Source organism: Nilaparvata lugens, chromosome 10, assembly GCF_014356525.2.
Source record: "Nilaparvata lugens isolate BPH chromosome 10, ASM1435652v1, whole genome shotgun sequence".
Classification (NCBI taxonomy): Eukaryota; Metazoa; Arthropoda; class Insecta; order Hemiptera; family Delphacidae; genus Nilaparvata; species Nilaparvata lugens.
The window spans coordinates 6,300,392-6,317,762 of NC_052513.1; the positions used below are offsets into that span (position 1 = coordinate 6,300,392).

Genomic DNA, 17,371 nt, shown 5'->3' on the forward strand with positions numbered 1-17,371 from the left:
TTTTGAACTCCTTCAAATATCAAAGTATATAAAATTAAACTTATTAATTTTAACTTTTTAATATAACTCGAAGGAAATTTATAAATTTAGCTAGCATTGATTCAGATGAAATCGGTTGCTGTTCATCGCTTCACTGTAATATTTCATGGTGCCTTCAAATATGTATATTAACCGTCAGTACAGGAAATGTCATAAGCCACGATTTTCCTTTGATATCAATCTCTGGATGTTTATTGCCTTCAAATTCTTCTAAATTTTAATATTAAAGAATAATTTAATGCCAAAATCAAATGAATGAATGATTTGAATATTTTCAAAATGCATGAAACGTGAGCAAGTTTGTAAATTTTATGACTAATTATAAATAATGTTTAGACATTTAGCATCAAAGCACAGTCACTCTGATAAGGTATTTTTTCTTGAAATATTGATAAAAAATGCTATTCCTTTCACACGAGCTTGTGATAGTACTGTAGTCTATATAAAAAGTTCAATTGCTACATGTATCAATATTAAAAAATTAAGATTATTCTCTGATCAAATATTCAATGTCTCATTTTTATTGGAATATATTAATTAAAAGTTATTTTTTATTAAATTCTCCCAATTATTTAGGATCTATTTTTGCATAATATTTTGAATTTTTTATCTATAAAAATGATTTATTATCTATTATTAATATTTACAGTATTATCTTACTTCTTGTGTATTTTAGTATTTTAGACAATGTCTAGATTCTAACAAGTTCAAAAAACTTATTTAGTTCGATGAGAATATTATATCAATAATACAAGTCACATTTTGATAGTTACTCAACATTGTGAAAGACTAAGTTTAATTTCAATTTGCACTCACAATAGTTGTGCATGAGCAGCTTCTTCAACTCTTGACATTTTATTTTTTTCTTTAGTGACGATTAAAAGTTATCACACCTCGGGGAAATAATTGAATCCTGATTCCTGATATCCCATGGTATAGGGCACTTATGTTCCAAATTTCACTGTCAACTCAAACCAATAGTAGTGCTTTTTCGTGAAGTTATAATGTGATGCTGGTAGTCTCTCATAATTGAACTCTCACCCGGACAAAACAGTAATAATAGACTGTAGTTGACAGTAATCGGTTTGAGTTAACAAAAATCGGCTTGAAATTTGGAACATGAACGCCCTATACCATGGGATATTTTATTATTTAAAATTTTCTCTATGATGAAACATAATTATTGAAAAGGAATCAGGATTCAATTATTTCCCGGGAGATTGCTGCCTTTTATCTATGGTTCTATCTTGTATGTCGTATAATCTTGGAACAATAAATCAGTGTGTTATTGTTTGCATTGCAGACACCATCATCGCCGGCGATGACTAGACTACTGAACATGAACCGAACGTCGGGCGGCACGATGACGACCCGAACGGCGGCCAACAACGGAGTGGACGGGGGCGCCAGCGAGGGGCCGGGAGCAGTGGTGGCAGATGGAGGTGGCGCGCTGCTGCATCCCAACCTGGTGAACTCGCTGACAATGCCGCCGAGCAATGCGCGCAAACGCAAGACGTCGGACAACTGCAACGAGGACATCGCCGCTCGCCGCCAGCGCATCTCCGAGCACAAGGCGCAGAGGTTGATGCGCATCAGGGACAGGTAAGTCAATATACCACATTCCAATTTAAAATTTTTGCATTATGAAATGCAAAGATTGTCTTGAAGAATTTTTGACTTAGAAATTCATCGACGAATCCATATACTTCTTACATAGATGGTCAGTGGGATGATGAATAAAAATGAAATTAAATTGATTGAAAATCATCAAGCAACCTTTTTATATTGCGAATCAGGTACAGATGCGTTCTTATAAATATATCATACTATCTGGCCCGGCGAACTTCGTACCGTCAAATAGTTAATGCATCACATGACAAACTGAGGAGGCGCGATGTGGCATTTTGCATCCAGGTTCTTCTTGCTTATTGGTTTTGAATAGCAGATGCTATTATTCATATTGTTCCAATCTTATTTACTTTAATGGATTTTATTTATATAGATAATTTTCCAACTGAAAAATAAATAATTTACTAAAAATTAATTAATTCGAAACTTTGAAGGATCGTAGGAAAAAGTCCTGAAGTCAAATTATGAATTTTTGATAGGTCATAAACAAAACGAACACAACTAAAAAAAAAAAATCAAATCGGTGCACACGTAAAAATGTTATTGAATGTCAAAATTTGAGGCTCGATTTTTATTTATATAGATTCTCTATTGAGATTGCATAAAAATCAGCACCATTTTTTATATTTTACTAATTCACAACATGTTTCCATTCATTAGAGCCATTCTCAATTGCATAAAAATAACACATCATATGCAATTGATAATTGCTCTAATGAGGCATTTTTATATTATGTATTATAACCTTTTCATATTTTATTAATTCACATAGTTCCATTTATTAGAGCCAATTTAAATTGCAAATAGATAAAGTTAAAAGTGGGTTTAACTAATGGTTCGAAACATGTTGAGAATTAATAAAATATAAATAGGTTGATTATTGTATTTCATTTCAATTATATTGTTGTACCCCTACAAAGAGAATATTTTCACATTCTGTATGTAACAAAATTAGACCTACAGAAAAAGTAAAATATTTAAATCATATTATGTGCCGATTACTGTACACAAAAGCCGGTTTAGTGGTTAATTTGAAAAGAACCAATCAGAGAAGCTTTTTCTAATTGGTTCTTGTGAAATTAATCACGATTAAAATTTGACCGGCTTTTGTGCAACCAAAAGCCAAAAATTGTAAATTTCCAGTGGTTTATTTATTGTTATTGGTTGTTTATTTTATGGTAGAAAAGCCTCTTGCTGATGTCAAAACAAGCATGCACACACATGTTTATCATGCATGTCCTACCGTTAGTGGCCACCCTCATTGATAATGGTGGCGTTTCTAGGTACGCGGAGAGTGCAATGGAGCTGTACTTGCTGGAGTCTGGTGGGAATGTGGTGGATCTGCACGTGTGGCGCAAGCGACCCGCCACGCCGCAGTTGGTCGCCTTCCTGCACAAGCACCGGCTCGACGTCACTGATCGCCACGAGGATCTCACGCTGCCTTCCGCCGCCTCCACCACCTCCGCCGCCTCCACACCCACCCCCGCCACCACCACTGCCAGGCTCAGTCAGCAAGGTAGGCACCAATCGTTATCGTGCCCAATGAATAAAAAAATATTTATTTTATATACCATTTTGCCGTGAAAATAGTATAAATCATGAAAAAGAATAAATTATTATATTAACAAAAGTGTAAATTGATTCAACATATGACATGAAAAGAACGCTCAATAATTCAATTAAATTTTTTATAGTTTTATTTTTAGTAATAATTTATACCTCATTTTTATTTCTCATCTTTTTTCCAAATTCGAAATCTTCAATAAAATTCATTTTAGATATTCTTCATCCACATTATCATTATCCACGATATGAGTGAAATTTAAGGACTTCACCGTATTCAAGATTTTTTCAATAACAAAATTTTGATATCGATATGAGTGAAAAATTATAAGGACTTCACTACTACCCAATAATTTCAATTATGGTCAAGGGATTTTACTCAATTTATTAATCAACAGTCGACTCTTACTTGACAATATAGCCATATTTAGAATCAAACTTATAACAGGGGAAATCTAAAAAATCTGGTGTGGTACACTCACACAACTCTCCTTGCTCATTGAACTATAAGCCTCATTCTTAAACGAGAATAATTTAGGGGAATAACATAATGACGATTGGCGGCAACATATTTGAAACTACGATCAGACTACTGTATATGTGTATATTATAATTGTTTACACAGTACTTTTTCCTTTTATATGTAAATTGTGAAATTTGATGATTTTTTTAAAAGTCGTCAAAACAGATGATCTACATATGAAATATCTCGACTATGTGTTTTTTTATAAACTGCTCACCTACCTACCTCATGCACGAGAAAGAGGTTACACAGTCCATTTCTCAAGGATGGGGTGGAACCCCCATTAGTTTCATAGGAAAAAGACTCATGCCAGTTGATAGAGCAGATAAATAACTATACAGGGTATGAATTTGGAAAAAATCGGTCAACTCATTTTTGAGAAAATCGTAAAAAAACATGGTTTTTTAGTAGATATCCGCCATTTTTCTCAAGAATATTTCGGAGCTCCTGCAATTTTCCCAGAAATGAGACTCATGTCAGTTGATTGGACTTATAAATAGCTATCCATGTTATAAATTTGAAGAAAATCGTTAAAGCCGTTTTCGAGAAAACCTTGAAAAACATGGTTTTTTAGTAATTATCTGCCATTTTTTCCGCCATCTTGAATTGAATTTTATTGAATTTCTTATTGTCAGATCCTCATCATATAAGGACCTTAAGTTTAAAATTTCAAATCAATCGGTTAATTAGGAATGGAGTTATCGTGTTCACAGACATACACACACACACACACCACACACACACACACACACACCACACACACACACACACACACACCACACACACACACACACACACACACACACACACACACACACACACATACAGACCAATACCCAAAAACCACTTTTTTGGACTCAGGGGACCTTGAAACGTATAGAAATTTAGAAATTTGGGTACCTTAATTTTTTTCGGAAAGCAATACTTTCCTTACCTATGGTAATAGGGCAAGGAAAGTAAAAATGAGTAGATATCTCAACAATTTATTATATTTACTGGTATGAACACTTGGCGCAAAGTGCCCCCATGCTTTTCAAACTTGCTTTTCAATTATGCATCCTCATATTATTCTTTTAACTAATTCAATTAAAATTTACACTAATGACTTTATGTAACATACAAATGACAGTAAAGAAAGTCTTCTATAGAATATAGACAGCAGTGTTTTTATGAGGAACCAAAGTCATAATTTTGTCTGTAGTTCTGATTACTCGTGAATTAGATGTATAGATAAATCGGTAGAATCCTGAAAAATAATTATCATTATCATTAAATTATTCATAAATATTCTATCATGAATTTGATAAGACGTGCAAATGATTAGATAATGCCCTTTTACATATCAATTATTACTCTTCAAATAATCATCATTATTCTTTGGTACACTAATCGTAATGATTTAGAAATTTAATATTTAAATTATCAATATTGTTTGTATAATAAACATTTTTAGCTTTCTAGGATTGAATTTCTTATCTATCAACTTGTTTTCATATCTACATACAAAAACAAATTCATACAATAGTCGTTGTTCTATTTTCTTAACCCAAACATGATTTGATCGTAGTAGATTTGTGACGTCATTCTTCAAGCTCCGCCTTGTATCAGTGTTACAACAGTTGGTTGTAACTTGCCTGGCTTAACTGTAGACAGTCCAAGTCATTGCTAGTCATTTATAGTTCAACAGTCAATGTGTTCAGTATCATTGTTCCCATACCTTGTGTAGGGATTAACATGCCATCACTCGGAGTGCAACGACTTGGTACTGTATAATGAATAATTGAGTTGATGTATTTATTGAAACACTTTTTTCTTGTTTTTAATTCGATAAAAAAAGTTTTAGGATTCTTAATGACTACATTAGAGAAGAAATCAATATTTACACTTGACTTCAGTATATTATCATTGTACTTACAGTTCTGTGATGCAGTACTGAATACAGTATTATTCCTAATAGCAAATATTATTTTATTTGGCACTAAATTCAATTAAGTTTTTGAATGATTTATTCAATTATTTTTGGATTCGATTTGATTTCTACTTTCTCGACTAAATTTACTGACTAGTAAATAACACCCTATGCAATGTTAATGTATTGAAACTTTTCTAAACAGGTTTTGTATGAAAAATAAATTTGATCAAAAATTTGATTTTGTCGAGTAGTTTGATTTTTTATTTTATCAAGGACTCCAGATGATACCCAGTTTTTCATTTTAAAGATGAAGGTTATTAATAAGCAAATTGAATTTATTCTCTCAAATTTGATTCAAATAGCCTATCTGTTAACAATTCAATTTCCTATAAAAAATTGATCATTTACTAAAATATTTATGATGCAAGATTGCTCCAATGCCGAGTCATGAGTCACTGTGCAATGATATGCTGTGACTCATACATGTAGTCAAAAAGTGTTGACCAAGTATTCCCCATCAATTCACATAAACAGTTTTTATTCTTTCATTAGTCGATATTTGTATATTGTTATTGACGTTTTAAAACTACCACTATAAAAATATTATTCTACTCATACTAAACCTAAAATGATTTAATACATAATTAAGTGATAAAAGTTTGAAAGATGCGTGTATAAATAAAAAAAAGTTATGCAAAGCTTGAAAGTGTATGACAAAGAATTTCAAGATCCCTCATGAAACTAATGAGTTTCATGGTTGGTAAAAGCTATCTCACTTGAGTACAATATTAAAATTTTACGTATCAATAATTTGTTCTCAATTCAATATTTTAAAATGTTATTAGTTCTTTATGATGAATATGTATTGTTTGGTTTGAGTTGCAGGTGGCTCGGAGGCCGGAGTGAACAGGCTGAAGCTGCTGGTTGCCACGAAGCACCAGGGCCCCGGCCGACCACCCAACCCCGAGAACGCGGTCATCACGCAGGAACAGCTTGTCGAAAAAGCTAAACAGGTACCTATCTACTCAATTATTATTGTTCCTTCAAGTTTGCTAAAAAAAAAAAAAAAACTGTAATGAAACATCAATGTAGACAATCTCTCTGAATAGTAGATGCCATCACTTTTTATAGGAATACTCTATTAACTCGTAGGCTATTATTATTATTATTAATTTATTCATTCATTGGTAATAAATACAATTTTGAAAATTACATTCTACAGTCTCCTTGAATAGAAGATGCTATCACTTTTTATAGGTACACTCTATTAACAAACCTTTATTAATTCTTATTATTTATCTATTTATTCATCAGCAATGAATATAATATGGGAAGATTCAACAGAAATGTCGAAAACAGCTTCAATAATTTAAAAATAACAGAAGGCTATATTAACCAGGTATACTACACGGATGTACATAACAATTAAAAATCAAAGTACCCTTTCAACATTTATTTTTTATTTTTACATAACATCTTTCGAACCTTCAATTCATTTTCAAGTGTGAAACAAAATGACCCATTGAAAATGACTTGAAAGTTCAAAACATGTGTAAAAAAGAAAGGTAAATGTTAAAAGGGTACTTTGAGTTTGAAATTCTATGTACTTACAAGTAGCCCTAACAAAAAAGTGAACAAAGATAAATTTTGATGTATGATACACTGTATGGTTAAAACTGTCTCTAATACTTACTGATGATTGTGGTGTAGGAAGCGTACGTGATGCAGAGGATAGGAGAGCTGCAGCGGGAGGGGTTGTGGGGAGAGAAGCGACTGCCGAAGCAGCACGAGCCGTCGAGGGCCAAGGCGCACTGGGACTACCTCCTCGAGGAGATGGTCTGGATGGCCGCCGACTTTGCCCAGGAACGCAAGTGGAAGAAGGCCGCCGCTAAAAAGGTATGTTTCAGTTTTATTTCCGCTAAAAAGGTATCAAGCACGGAGCACACTGGAGACGCTCCGCGCCGCGCAGCCGTGGGAGCCGTGGAATTATTCCGGTTGAATACTTAGCATGTTGGAATAAGCACACTGGAGGCGCGCCGCGCCTCGCCACGCAACTGCTATGTTTCGGGTCTATTTTCTCTTGAAAAGTGTTAATGATTCACCAATGTTTCGGACTATTTTTATCACTCAGCATAGCTGTGAGAGTATGAATCGTCCCATTAGAACTAATGGTAATAATATTCTCAATGTACCAGAAACTTTGAAAAACTGGGTGTAATGGAATGTGTGGGATTCGAATCCGTGTAACCTTTTTTTGGACTGACAATTGTTTTTTGTGGAAATTGAAAACTTAACCTTATTTTGTTCTATGTCATCTTTCTCAATTCGGTAGAGAAATAGGGTAGTTAGGGTTCACCCTCAATTCTCTTGAATTATATGTAGGCTTATTTATAAACGAGAAAATAAATAGATATTTACATCTTCTTCTTCCTTTCACGGTTAAGGCATCATTGCCTGTTCCGAACATCATAATCTCTATAATCGGACCATCGTTTTCTTGGACGTCCTCTATCTCGTTTCCCAACTGGTTGGTACAATAAGGACTGCTTAGGAATCCGGTAAATAGATATTTATTGCTTTTTTATTCAGTTGAGATCTTGAATAGTATGAGAAGAATGAAATTGAATCTTCATGTCTATATGACAGTCGTTTGTTTGAATGAATATTTTGTTTGCAGTGTGCGAGAATGGTGCAAAAGTATTTCCAAGACAAGGAGGCAATGGCGCAGAAGGCTGTCAAATCGCGAGAAATTCAACTCAAGAAAATAGCCGGCGCTTTCGCCAAAGAGATCAAGCAGTTCTGGTCCAATGCAGAAAAGGTAAGCTCAAATTTAGTACACATTTCCGCAACCATGAGTTTTCAGTAATAACCTTTGTAAACATTAAAATATAAAACAAAACTGTTGATTTGTAGGTTTTACATGATTGTCATATTTATTTTTTGAATGCTTTTTATTTAATTAGGAAAAGATGATAGGTCTTTCAGCATTACACGTCCAACATGACAGGATTGTTATAGCAGAATTAAATAAATAACAAATGATATGTATTTATCCTGAGTAAAAAATTACTTATCATTAGAATGATATTGAAAGAGGAAAAACAGGCGAATCCTTTAACATTCCTCTCCCAAATTTGGATTAATATGAGTTCAAAATATAGGGTTCAAGTCACTTTTTATCACAATATTATTATAGTACTGTCATCAACCATCTGTGAAACTATTTTCAAGGTGCCATCTCTACAACCATTGTATTATCAATGAACAAGACCCAAGGTTACTTGAAACAGAACTATTCCTTATATTTCAACAAATGTTGAATCTGAAAATCAATGTGTAGTTGCAAGTCAGTTCACTTGATATCATTTGATCTATTTATTGTTAATTGTTTCATATATTTCAGTTGATAGTATTGGCAGCTAGCCGCTAGTTAATTATGTATCTTAAGAATAGGACTTTATTCTTGAAATGATCTTCCATTAAACCTGTTCTGATTTATCTACTAAAACTGTATTTTATAGTATTGTCTAATGTGTTGTTTATTGTTTTCAAGTTTGTAGAGTTCAAACAACAAACAAGACTGGAGGAGAAAAGGAAAAAGGCGCTGGATCAGCACCTCAGTTTCATCGTGGATCAGACTGAAAAGTTTTCAACGCTTGTTGCCGAAAGCATGAACAAGACCGACAGTGTTATACACAGTCGAGGCTCGTCAAGGTTGCCTTCTCCAACATTCAATGCTGGCTCAGACAGTGAGTATTTATTTCTATCAATTTTGGAACGTTCTGTTCTAAACTAATATAAAGTAGTGAACCTTGTATTTAATATTTCCAAGTGATCAGAAAAAGTTTTTCTCAAAAGTTGTGCATTACCGTATAACTGGAAATAATAAAAACTGTTCGTGGCGCATCTTTGAATGATTTGAATTCCAATCTTAATTCATTCACCAAAAAACATTTATAAAATTACATATGACCTATGTGAATAACATAAAATGTTGATGAAAATGTCAATATTAAATTAGTACTCCACTGTTGTAGAAGCTCTGAAAAGATCCTATTGCGAGCTTATTGGTGCTAGACAGCATTTCAACTAGACTGTTGACCATATCAGTATAATTATCCTGCACTAATTTCAAACTCTTGATAATTATATCAAAATGAATATTTGTTTAACGAATTATATTTTGTTTAAGTTTATGTTTATACTATGAACTACTCCACTATCATGTTTTTTCTGTTTCTTTTTTGAAAGTGTATGCTAATTTTTTTTATGAAGTGTTTGCTATTTTTTTTTTTGTTTCGACAGTTACTTTTTTCTAGTTTTCTCAAATTGGAGCGCTTACTGAATGCTCGTTGCTAGCGCACAAACTTTGTTTTGCTTGCAACGCCAATATTATATATTTTATTATTATTTAGTTTCAATAAAAGCTTTTGTATTTTTGTTAAATTTATAATGTATGAAACTGAATTTTGTTTTCCATGTTTTGTGAATTATATGAATTTGGCAATAAATTTGATTTGATTTGATTTATCTTCTGATTGTGTTTTAGTGGAGTTTGAGCCGTTGGGATCTTCGAGTGATGACGAGGAGACGATTGCCAAAGCGGAAGCCGAGGAAATGGCGGAAGCGGGTGGAGCGAGGGAGGGCGCCGAGATTGAAATGCTAGAGAAAGAGTCGCTACTACCTTTAGACGAACTATTGAAAGACTACCTCGATCACAGAGAAAGTATTCCTCTCACGCCTTCATCAAGGTCATCGTCGCAATCACCCGAACCTCAAGGAGAAGTGAGTTCTCAAACTTTTGTTTGTTTAAATTTTTTTCCCGGAGGAAATCGCCAAAAAGTAAAACAGTAGTCCAAATAAACCCTAACAAATCACTTGATGAACCTAACTGGATCATCAAAGTCCTGAAATAACAAATACTCATCCTGAAATAACAGTATAAACCTAACAGATCACTTGACGATAAAACTTAACAGATCTCTTGATGAACCTAATAAACTACTGAACTACTGAACCTAATCAACTTCCTGAAATACTTTGATCCACGAATTCAGTGCACACTGGAATATTCTTCTAGTTGTATTTTGAAGATGTCCTTGTTCTCATTTTCTTCAATATAAGATGGCAATTTATTGATAAATAAATTTATTGGATTACTTCGATAATCGAGAAATCGAGCTATACGATTTTCTTAAATCATCGTGAAACCCCTTTTGTGGAATATTGTTGTTCTTGGAAAATAGAATGATGATTTTTTATTCTTCAGGTATGAACTGAGATGTGCACTCCACCACTCTTCCTATTATCCTCGAATACAGTATTAATAACCAATAGCAGAATGATGCCTAGTTTAGTGTAGTTTTGGCTCGTATAGTGTAAGTGTTTTGTTTTTCTGCTCCTGCTACTGAATCTGCTTTTCTGAATCCTATGAATACTCCTAGGACAACACATCTTTATCTAAGCTAGTGACTTAAAGAATCAAATTGAACAGTTTATTTAAAAGTACAATAATGGGAACTGTAACTAGAATGGTGATTCCCACAATAAACGATGTAATAAATTAAACTTGCTTCCAAATGCGAGAAGACCTCTCTCAGTCAGAGTAATCGGATAGTTATTTGTTTTCCTCTATCTAAAAATCCTTCATATCTTGTCTTTGAATTGACATGAGTGATTTAAATTTTATTATCGTTTCAACATATCTAATTTTCAAAAACTTTGTAAAGTGAAAAGCTGAAGTATTGTATTCTTTTTAGTTATTTATTCTCCTATACTTCTGGAAGAAAATGGTTCTATTCAGAAGAATTTATAAGCAATGCTTAATTTCCGTTTCAGGATGATGAATTTAGAGTTTCGGATAAGGATACCAGCGATGACGAGGAAACCATCCAGGAGCAAGAGAAAGCTGAAGGCAAGGTTGATCACAAACAGGAAATTGATGCTTTGAAGGTGGTTAAGCATTACTTTTAAAATTATTAAGAATGTTCTTGAGTATTTGAAGGATTGTATTTTTTAAATTATATGGCAACAAATAATGTATTATTCTAGTTCGGGTAAACAATTCAATACTATTTGCTGCTGCTAATTGAAAACAACTAGATTCGCGTACTAGACTAAACTTGAAATGTTTGATCTATAACTTGGAACTGGAAATTGTTTAGTGTAACACTTGTACACAATTGAAAAGTTGAATCGATTGATGCTTTCAAATATCTTGCAGAACTGTTGAGATGGATGTCAGAGTTGGTTGTTATTGCTATATCTCTTGAATATGAATTTCTTTTGAATAATTGAAGGCTTAGACCATGTATAAATAGGGTATTATGATATCATGCTCAGCGTTAATTGTTTTATTCTCCATTCCTTTTTTGGATGCATAACAAATAATTTTTTCTCAGGCCGAGGGAGAAATGACAATTGAAGAACTTATGGCCAAGTACAGCAGTATGCCATCTCCATCCGAAACCCATACAGGAAGCGAAGTTGACGGTAAGTTCATTAACGCATTGTAGATCTAAAATATGAATAAATATTTGTTTGGAACGAGTGGTGAAGATCAATTACCGAAATTTTTTTCGAATTTCAGTCATTTTACTACTTCTTCATCTGCCAATATATCTGTGCTATTCTATCAATCTAATACTAAACAATGGATGTTTTTAGGATGTGACAATAGTTTACTAGTATTGTAGGTTATTCTAGTTGTAGATATTGAGTAATTTTTGTTACATTGTCAACATAAATACACATTTTCCCTTGCATTTATCAACATAGTCAATTTCAGCAAGCCTACAAGAGTTAGCATAATGTCAAATGAAACTGTAATATATATTCATTGAAGTACATTATCGTCTTTATTACGTCTTTTCTGTAAGATAGTTTTTATTATCAACAGAATCTGTATCACCTCATTTCCTATCATTTTTCTGGGCTTTTATTAACTACTCAAAATGTTACAAAGCTAAAATACATCTCATTATTCATCTTGAAAGTATCATTACTTACACTTGAATATACATTGGGCCGGTTTCCAAGCTCGGGATTTAGAGTTCTAGACTTTAAACAGCTAGAGTCAGAAAATTGGCTTTCCGAAACGGAGCAAAGTCGTAGTCATAGTCAAAGTCACGTTTAAATTAAATTTCAAAAACTAGAGAAATGAACACAAAATAAAATAAAGAGAAGATAGCAAAGTTTCAGCTATTTTGAACTATTAAGGAATGTTTCATTTCGTCAAGGAAAAACGTTTCCAATTATAGAAATGAGAAAATAAAGATTATTTTGCTGCGACTACGCCGCGTTTTGGAAAGCCAATTTTCTGACTCTAGCTGTTCAAAGTGTAGAACTTAGCTAAATCCTGAGCTCGGAAACCGGCCCATAGAGTTTTAATGAATTGTTGCAATCTATTGTATTGACTAACGTTAGTTTTCAATTTGATTTGATCAGTGACCAGTGACAGTGGGAAGCCGAAAGATGTGAAAGAGAACGGAGATGTAATGGAAGAGTCGGCCGATTCCGATGACGAAGAAGAAGAAGAGGAAGAAGAACTGGAAGAGGACGAATTGGAGAGTGACATGGAAGAAATGGACGTGGATGAGGAATCGTTGAGCGAGAGCATACACAGCAGTGAAGAAGACGAATTCGATGATGAAGATATGGATGATGAATTTAGTGATAGTCAAGAACCTGATCTTACGCAGTTGGTTCAGGATGATTCAGCGAATTCACTCAAGGAGGTAAATTGATAGTGAATATAGTTATTATTTTTTGAAAATACTTTGATACTTTGAGTTCGGCTGGCAATATCAGTTGAAAATCATTGGGTCGATTGAATAAAAACTAGAATCTAGTGATTGTCAACTAGTCATTGGTTCTAGCTATACAAATAAGATTATACAGCTGACTCGATCCTAGCATTTGCTTGAAAATTACTTAGAACTAGCAATTGCCAGCATTTATTCAATTGACTAATGAAGCCAAGGTACATGGGTCAAGTAATGTTTATTTTATTTATTTGTGGATACAATCACAAATCATATTTAAATATGATATAAATAATCATGAATCGTAAATATACTTGGTAGAATATTGCTTAATTTCAGCACTATATCAGTTATTTATCATATGCCTTCATACCTTAGGAGAGTAGTAAAAACCATAATCAATTTAAAATGATTGAGATATAATCAACTGTAATTTTGCAACCCATCTCAGGGAATTATGGCAAAGGTAATAATTTCTCTAAAGAAATTTTAATTTCCACACAATCTGTATTGATCTCAATCACTTTTCGATACATTTCTGGTGCTATGTAGCATGGTCGATTCTTAGTATCATGACATTTTATCAAATGTAAAGCTGCGTACATATGCGCTTCCAACCCGCACCGAGCACGCTCCGCCTTCGTACCGCCCTCGTTCCTCCATCGTACCGCAATCGCTCCGCCCCCGCTCTGCAGTCGCACCCATCATGAACGTTACGGAAGATGTTAGATCTTCTCGCGTTCCCCGGTCGAACAACTCTTGCTCCCCGGTCGATCATCAATCGCTCTGCTGGAGTGACGTTCGGTTGCGGAGCTGAGCGAAAGTCTGTACGCACCTTTAGATTCCACGAACCATGTTGTCTTATTGTAATTTTCAATTAATTTTTTTAACTACAAATTACTATGTATTATTTTCTAACATGGCTCTGACATACTCAATATTCTAACACGGTACCTACTTATTTTACAGCCGAAGAGTCAAGAAACGACCGATAAAGAAATCAACGATGTGGCTGCCTTGGCTGAGAGCATCCAGCCGACTGGCAACACACTTTCTTCAACCAGTGTAAGTCTATTTCAATTATTATACAATTATATTTGTTGTATTGAAAAAACATCGATTCCAGTCCATTTCTCGGATGCTTTTATTACATTAGATTCTAGTTGAAAACAAACTTCTTCAATTAATTGCTATTGAACTTATTATTTGAATCCCCCTGTGGGTTGGGGGAGCTTTGAATCGTACTCATGAATGTGTTGAAAACCAGAATCCACCCACAGTATCCCTGCTTGTCGTAGGAGGCGACTAAAAGGAACACCAAGGCAACTCCAGAAGTTGCCTTGCCTTCAAACCCACGGGATCTGCCCCATCAGGGCAGTTTCGGAGGGGCAAAAAGAAAAACTGAAGAGACCAGAGATGGGTGAAACTCCAGGCACAAATGCGGGTCAAGAGGCTGAGTCGTGGGTGACCAGGTGCCCTAGAGGCAATTTCGCGACCCCTCCATCAGCAGAAGGACCTACAAAAAAGCCAGGAGTGGAACACACGTCGGTCACGAGTTTGTGGGTGGAGAGGCCAAAACTCACCACTGCTCAAAGAAGGGCGGCCATTCAGGCAAAACGTCTTGGGAGAGGTGGGGCTTTTGACCCTGCAGAGTTTCGGACGGGCAAAAAGAAAAACCCAAGAGACTAGAGGTGGGTGAAACTCCAGGCACAAATGTGGGTCAAGAGGCTGAGCCGAGGGTGGCCGGGCGCCCTAGAGGCAGTTTGGCGTCCCCTCTCTCAGCGGAAGGACCTACAAAAAGACCAGGAGTGGAACTCTTGCAGGTCACGAGGTCTAATCAGTCTGAAGAGACTGCCAAGCATATCACACTGGATTGCGACAAGCAACCAGGTTATTAATCGGATGTTAGTATAGGGAAAAACTCCTGGTTCTTGTAAAGGACACAGGTTTGCCTAACTAACATACTACTTGGGAACACAATAAGCTTCGGTTGACGTGTGGGGTTCTTTGAACCTTTGGGTCCTTGAATCCGTCCCTTCAAAAACAATAAACAATATTATTTGTAGAATCTATATTGATACAGTGAATCATTATTCATTGTCCGCATAGTTTGATCAACTGATGCCCATATTATTTTGGTGTCGGTTATAAACCTATGCTAAAGCAAACTGAAAGCTAAATAAGAGTTATCTTTGTTGTGGATGACTGTTCCATATTACTTTCTAACATGTTTTCCTCTACTACTCAACTTAGAACGAACATGATTATTCTTTGATGTAGTTTTTTTATTGCTCTCAAGGAAATAGATGGCGGTACAAAGACCATCAAACATTACGATATTCATTAAAGTGTTCTTGAACTACAGGTTGAACTTCTAGAAAATTAATAAGATTTAACTTGAAAACTTAAGAAATTTCTAAAAGATGTTTTCTTTGGAATTTGAAACTCTGTTCTTTATTAATCAGAAATGTCAATGGTTTTTAAAATATTTTATATGATATCTCCGTGTAGAATTTTACACGACTCATTTTTAAAAATTCATATATCGATATTAATGATCTATCTCTTGTTTCAGGTCGTAACTAAAGTTCCTTTCCTTCTGAAGTATCCGCTCAGAGAGTATCAGCACATTGGGTTGGATTGGTTGGTGACTATGTATGAACGAAAGCTGAATGGTATTCTTGCCGATGAAATGGGTCTTGGAAAAACAATTCAAACCATCTCGCTGCTTGCACATCTTGCGTGCGAAAAAGGTGACTGTAATTCAACTGAAATATGATTATTTTCAAATATTAATCATTGTATCAAGAGATGATAGAATAAACATTTTCCGACATCAGTATTATGTGAAACATTCTTGAGTGATTTGAATGAAATGATAAACAAGTTTTGTTCATTGACATATTTTTCACTCATGTAATTCATGTTTTTAACAATCAGTTTGATATTCAATTGAATCTATTCTTTTTTCAATTCATTTTTTTTTCTTTTAATTCAAATATTCTTTTGATGCTAAGTTATTTTAAGATTATCGATCAATTTTTATATATTCTATATTGGCATATTTTAATTGCATTAATGTTTTCTTGAAATTCAATTTTTTTTTCAAATGGATTTTTGTTGTTTCAGGCAACTGGGGTCCGCATCTTATTGTTGTGCCCACTTCTGTTATGCTCAACTGGGAGATGGAGTTGAAAAAATGGTGTCCAGCATTTAAGATTCTCACATACTACGGTTCGCCGAAAGAAAGACGGCTGAAGAGAACAGGTAATCTACTACTAATGTATTTAAACCTCTTTTAACTACACTTTAAATGAATCAAATTACATAGGGTTTGAAAATTGATTAATTAATAGAATTTTAAGTATTTACTAATAATAATATATGTACATGAACTACTTGAGACAGATAGTATCAATGTACTTTTTCTTCTGACAAATACATCTGTTATTTATTATTCGAGTTGTAAGGAGTAATGTTTTCAAATAATTATTTTGAAAACAAAAATGATTATTGTTGATTGTTTCCTCTATGGTTGGATTGATGCATTTTTTCTCCAAACAGAGGTTCAGCTTACAAGCTACAATTGGAATAATCTTTTTATATTTATGTGTAAACTGTTTTATTATAATTATTCCATTTTGCTCCTGTTCTAGGTTGGACCAAGTCTAATGCATTCCACATTTGCATCACATCTTACAAATTAGTCATCCAGGATCATCAAAGCTTCAGGAGAAAAAAGTGGAAGTACCTGATTCTAGATGAAGCGCAGAACATCAAGAATTTCAAGTCCCAACGGTGGCAACTGCTTTTGAATTTTCAAACTCAGAGGTGAGTACAGTAGTGACTATTTTGCAAACTATACAACCGGAAAAACATTTTCGGAATATCCTTTTTCACCTTTGTTGGAAGACTTAATTGGAATTTTGTCTTGAATGTCCA

General features: G+C 34.2%; 1 protein-coding gene across 2 annotated transcripts in view; it reads left to right on the forward strand.

Annotated features, from left to right (window-relative positions):
• The window catches only part of LOC111043226 (helicase domino), a 95,444-nt gene that overhangs the window by 2,081 nt on the left and 75,992 nt on the right, over positions 1–17,371 (forward strand). For both annotated transcript variants that reach the window (XM_039436179.1, XM_039436180.1), the window contains exons 3-16: positions 1,343–1,641; positions 2,952–3,184; positions 6,552–6,679; positions 7,377–7,562; positions 8,344–8,484; positions 9,220–9,415; positions 10,216–10,451; positions 11,505–11,618; positions 12,068–12,158; positions 13,113–13,402; positions 14,399–14,494; positions 16,005–16,182; positions 16,559–16,696; positions 17,086–17,260. In XM_039436179.1, the coding sequence (XP_039292113.1) occupies positions 1,343–1,641; positions 2,952–3,184; positions 6,552–6,679; positions 7,377–7,562; positions 8,344–8,484; positions 9,220–9,415; positions 10,216–10,451; positions 11,505–11,618; positions 12,068–12,158; positions 13,113–13,402; positions 14,399–14,494; positions 16,005–16,182; positions 16,559–16,696; positions 17,086–17,260 (2,501 nt within the window). The remainder of the gene's footprint in view (positions 1–1,342; positions 1,642–2,951; positions 3,185–6,551; positions 6,680–7,376; positions 7,563–8,343; positions 8,485–9,219; positions 9,416–10,215; positions 10,452–11,504; positions 11,619–12,067; positions 12,159–13,112; positions 13,403–14,398; positions 14,495–16,004; positions 16,183–16,558; positions 16,697–17,085; positions 17,261–17,371) is intronic.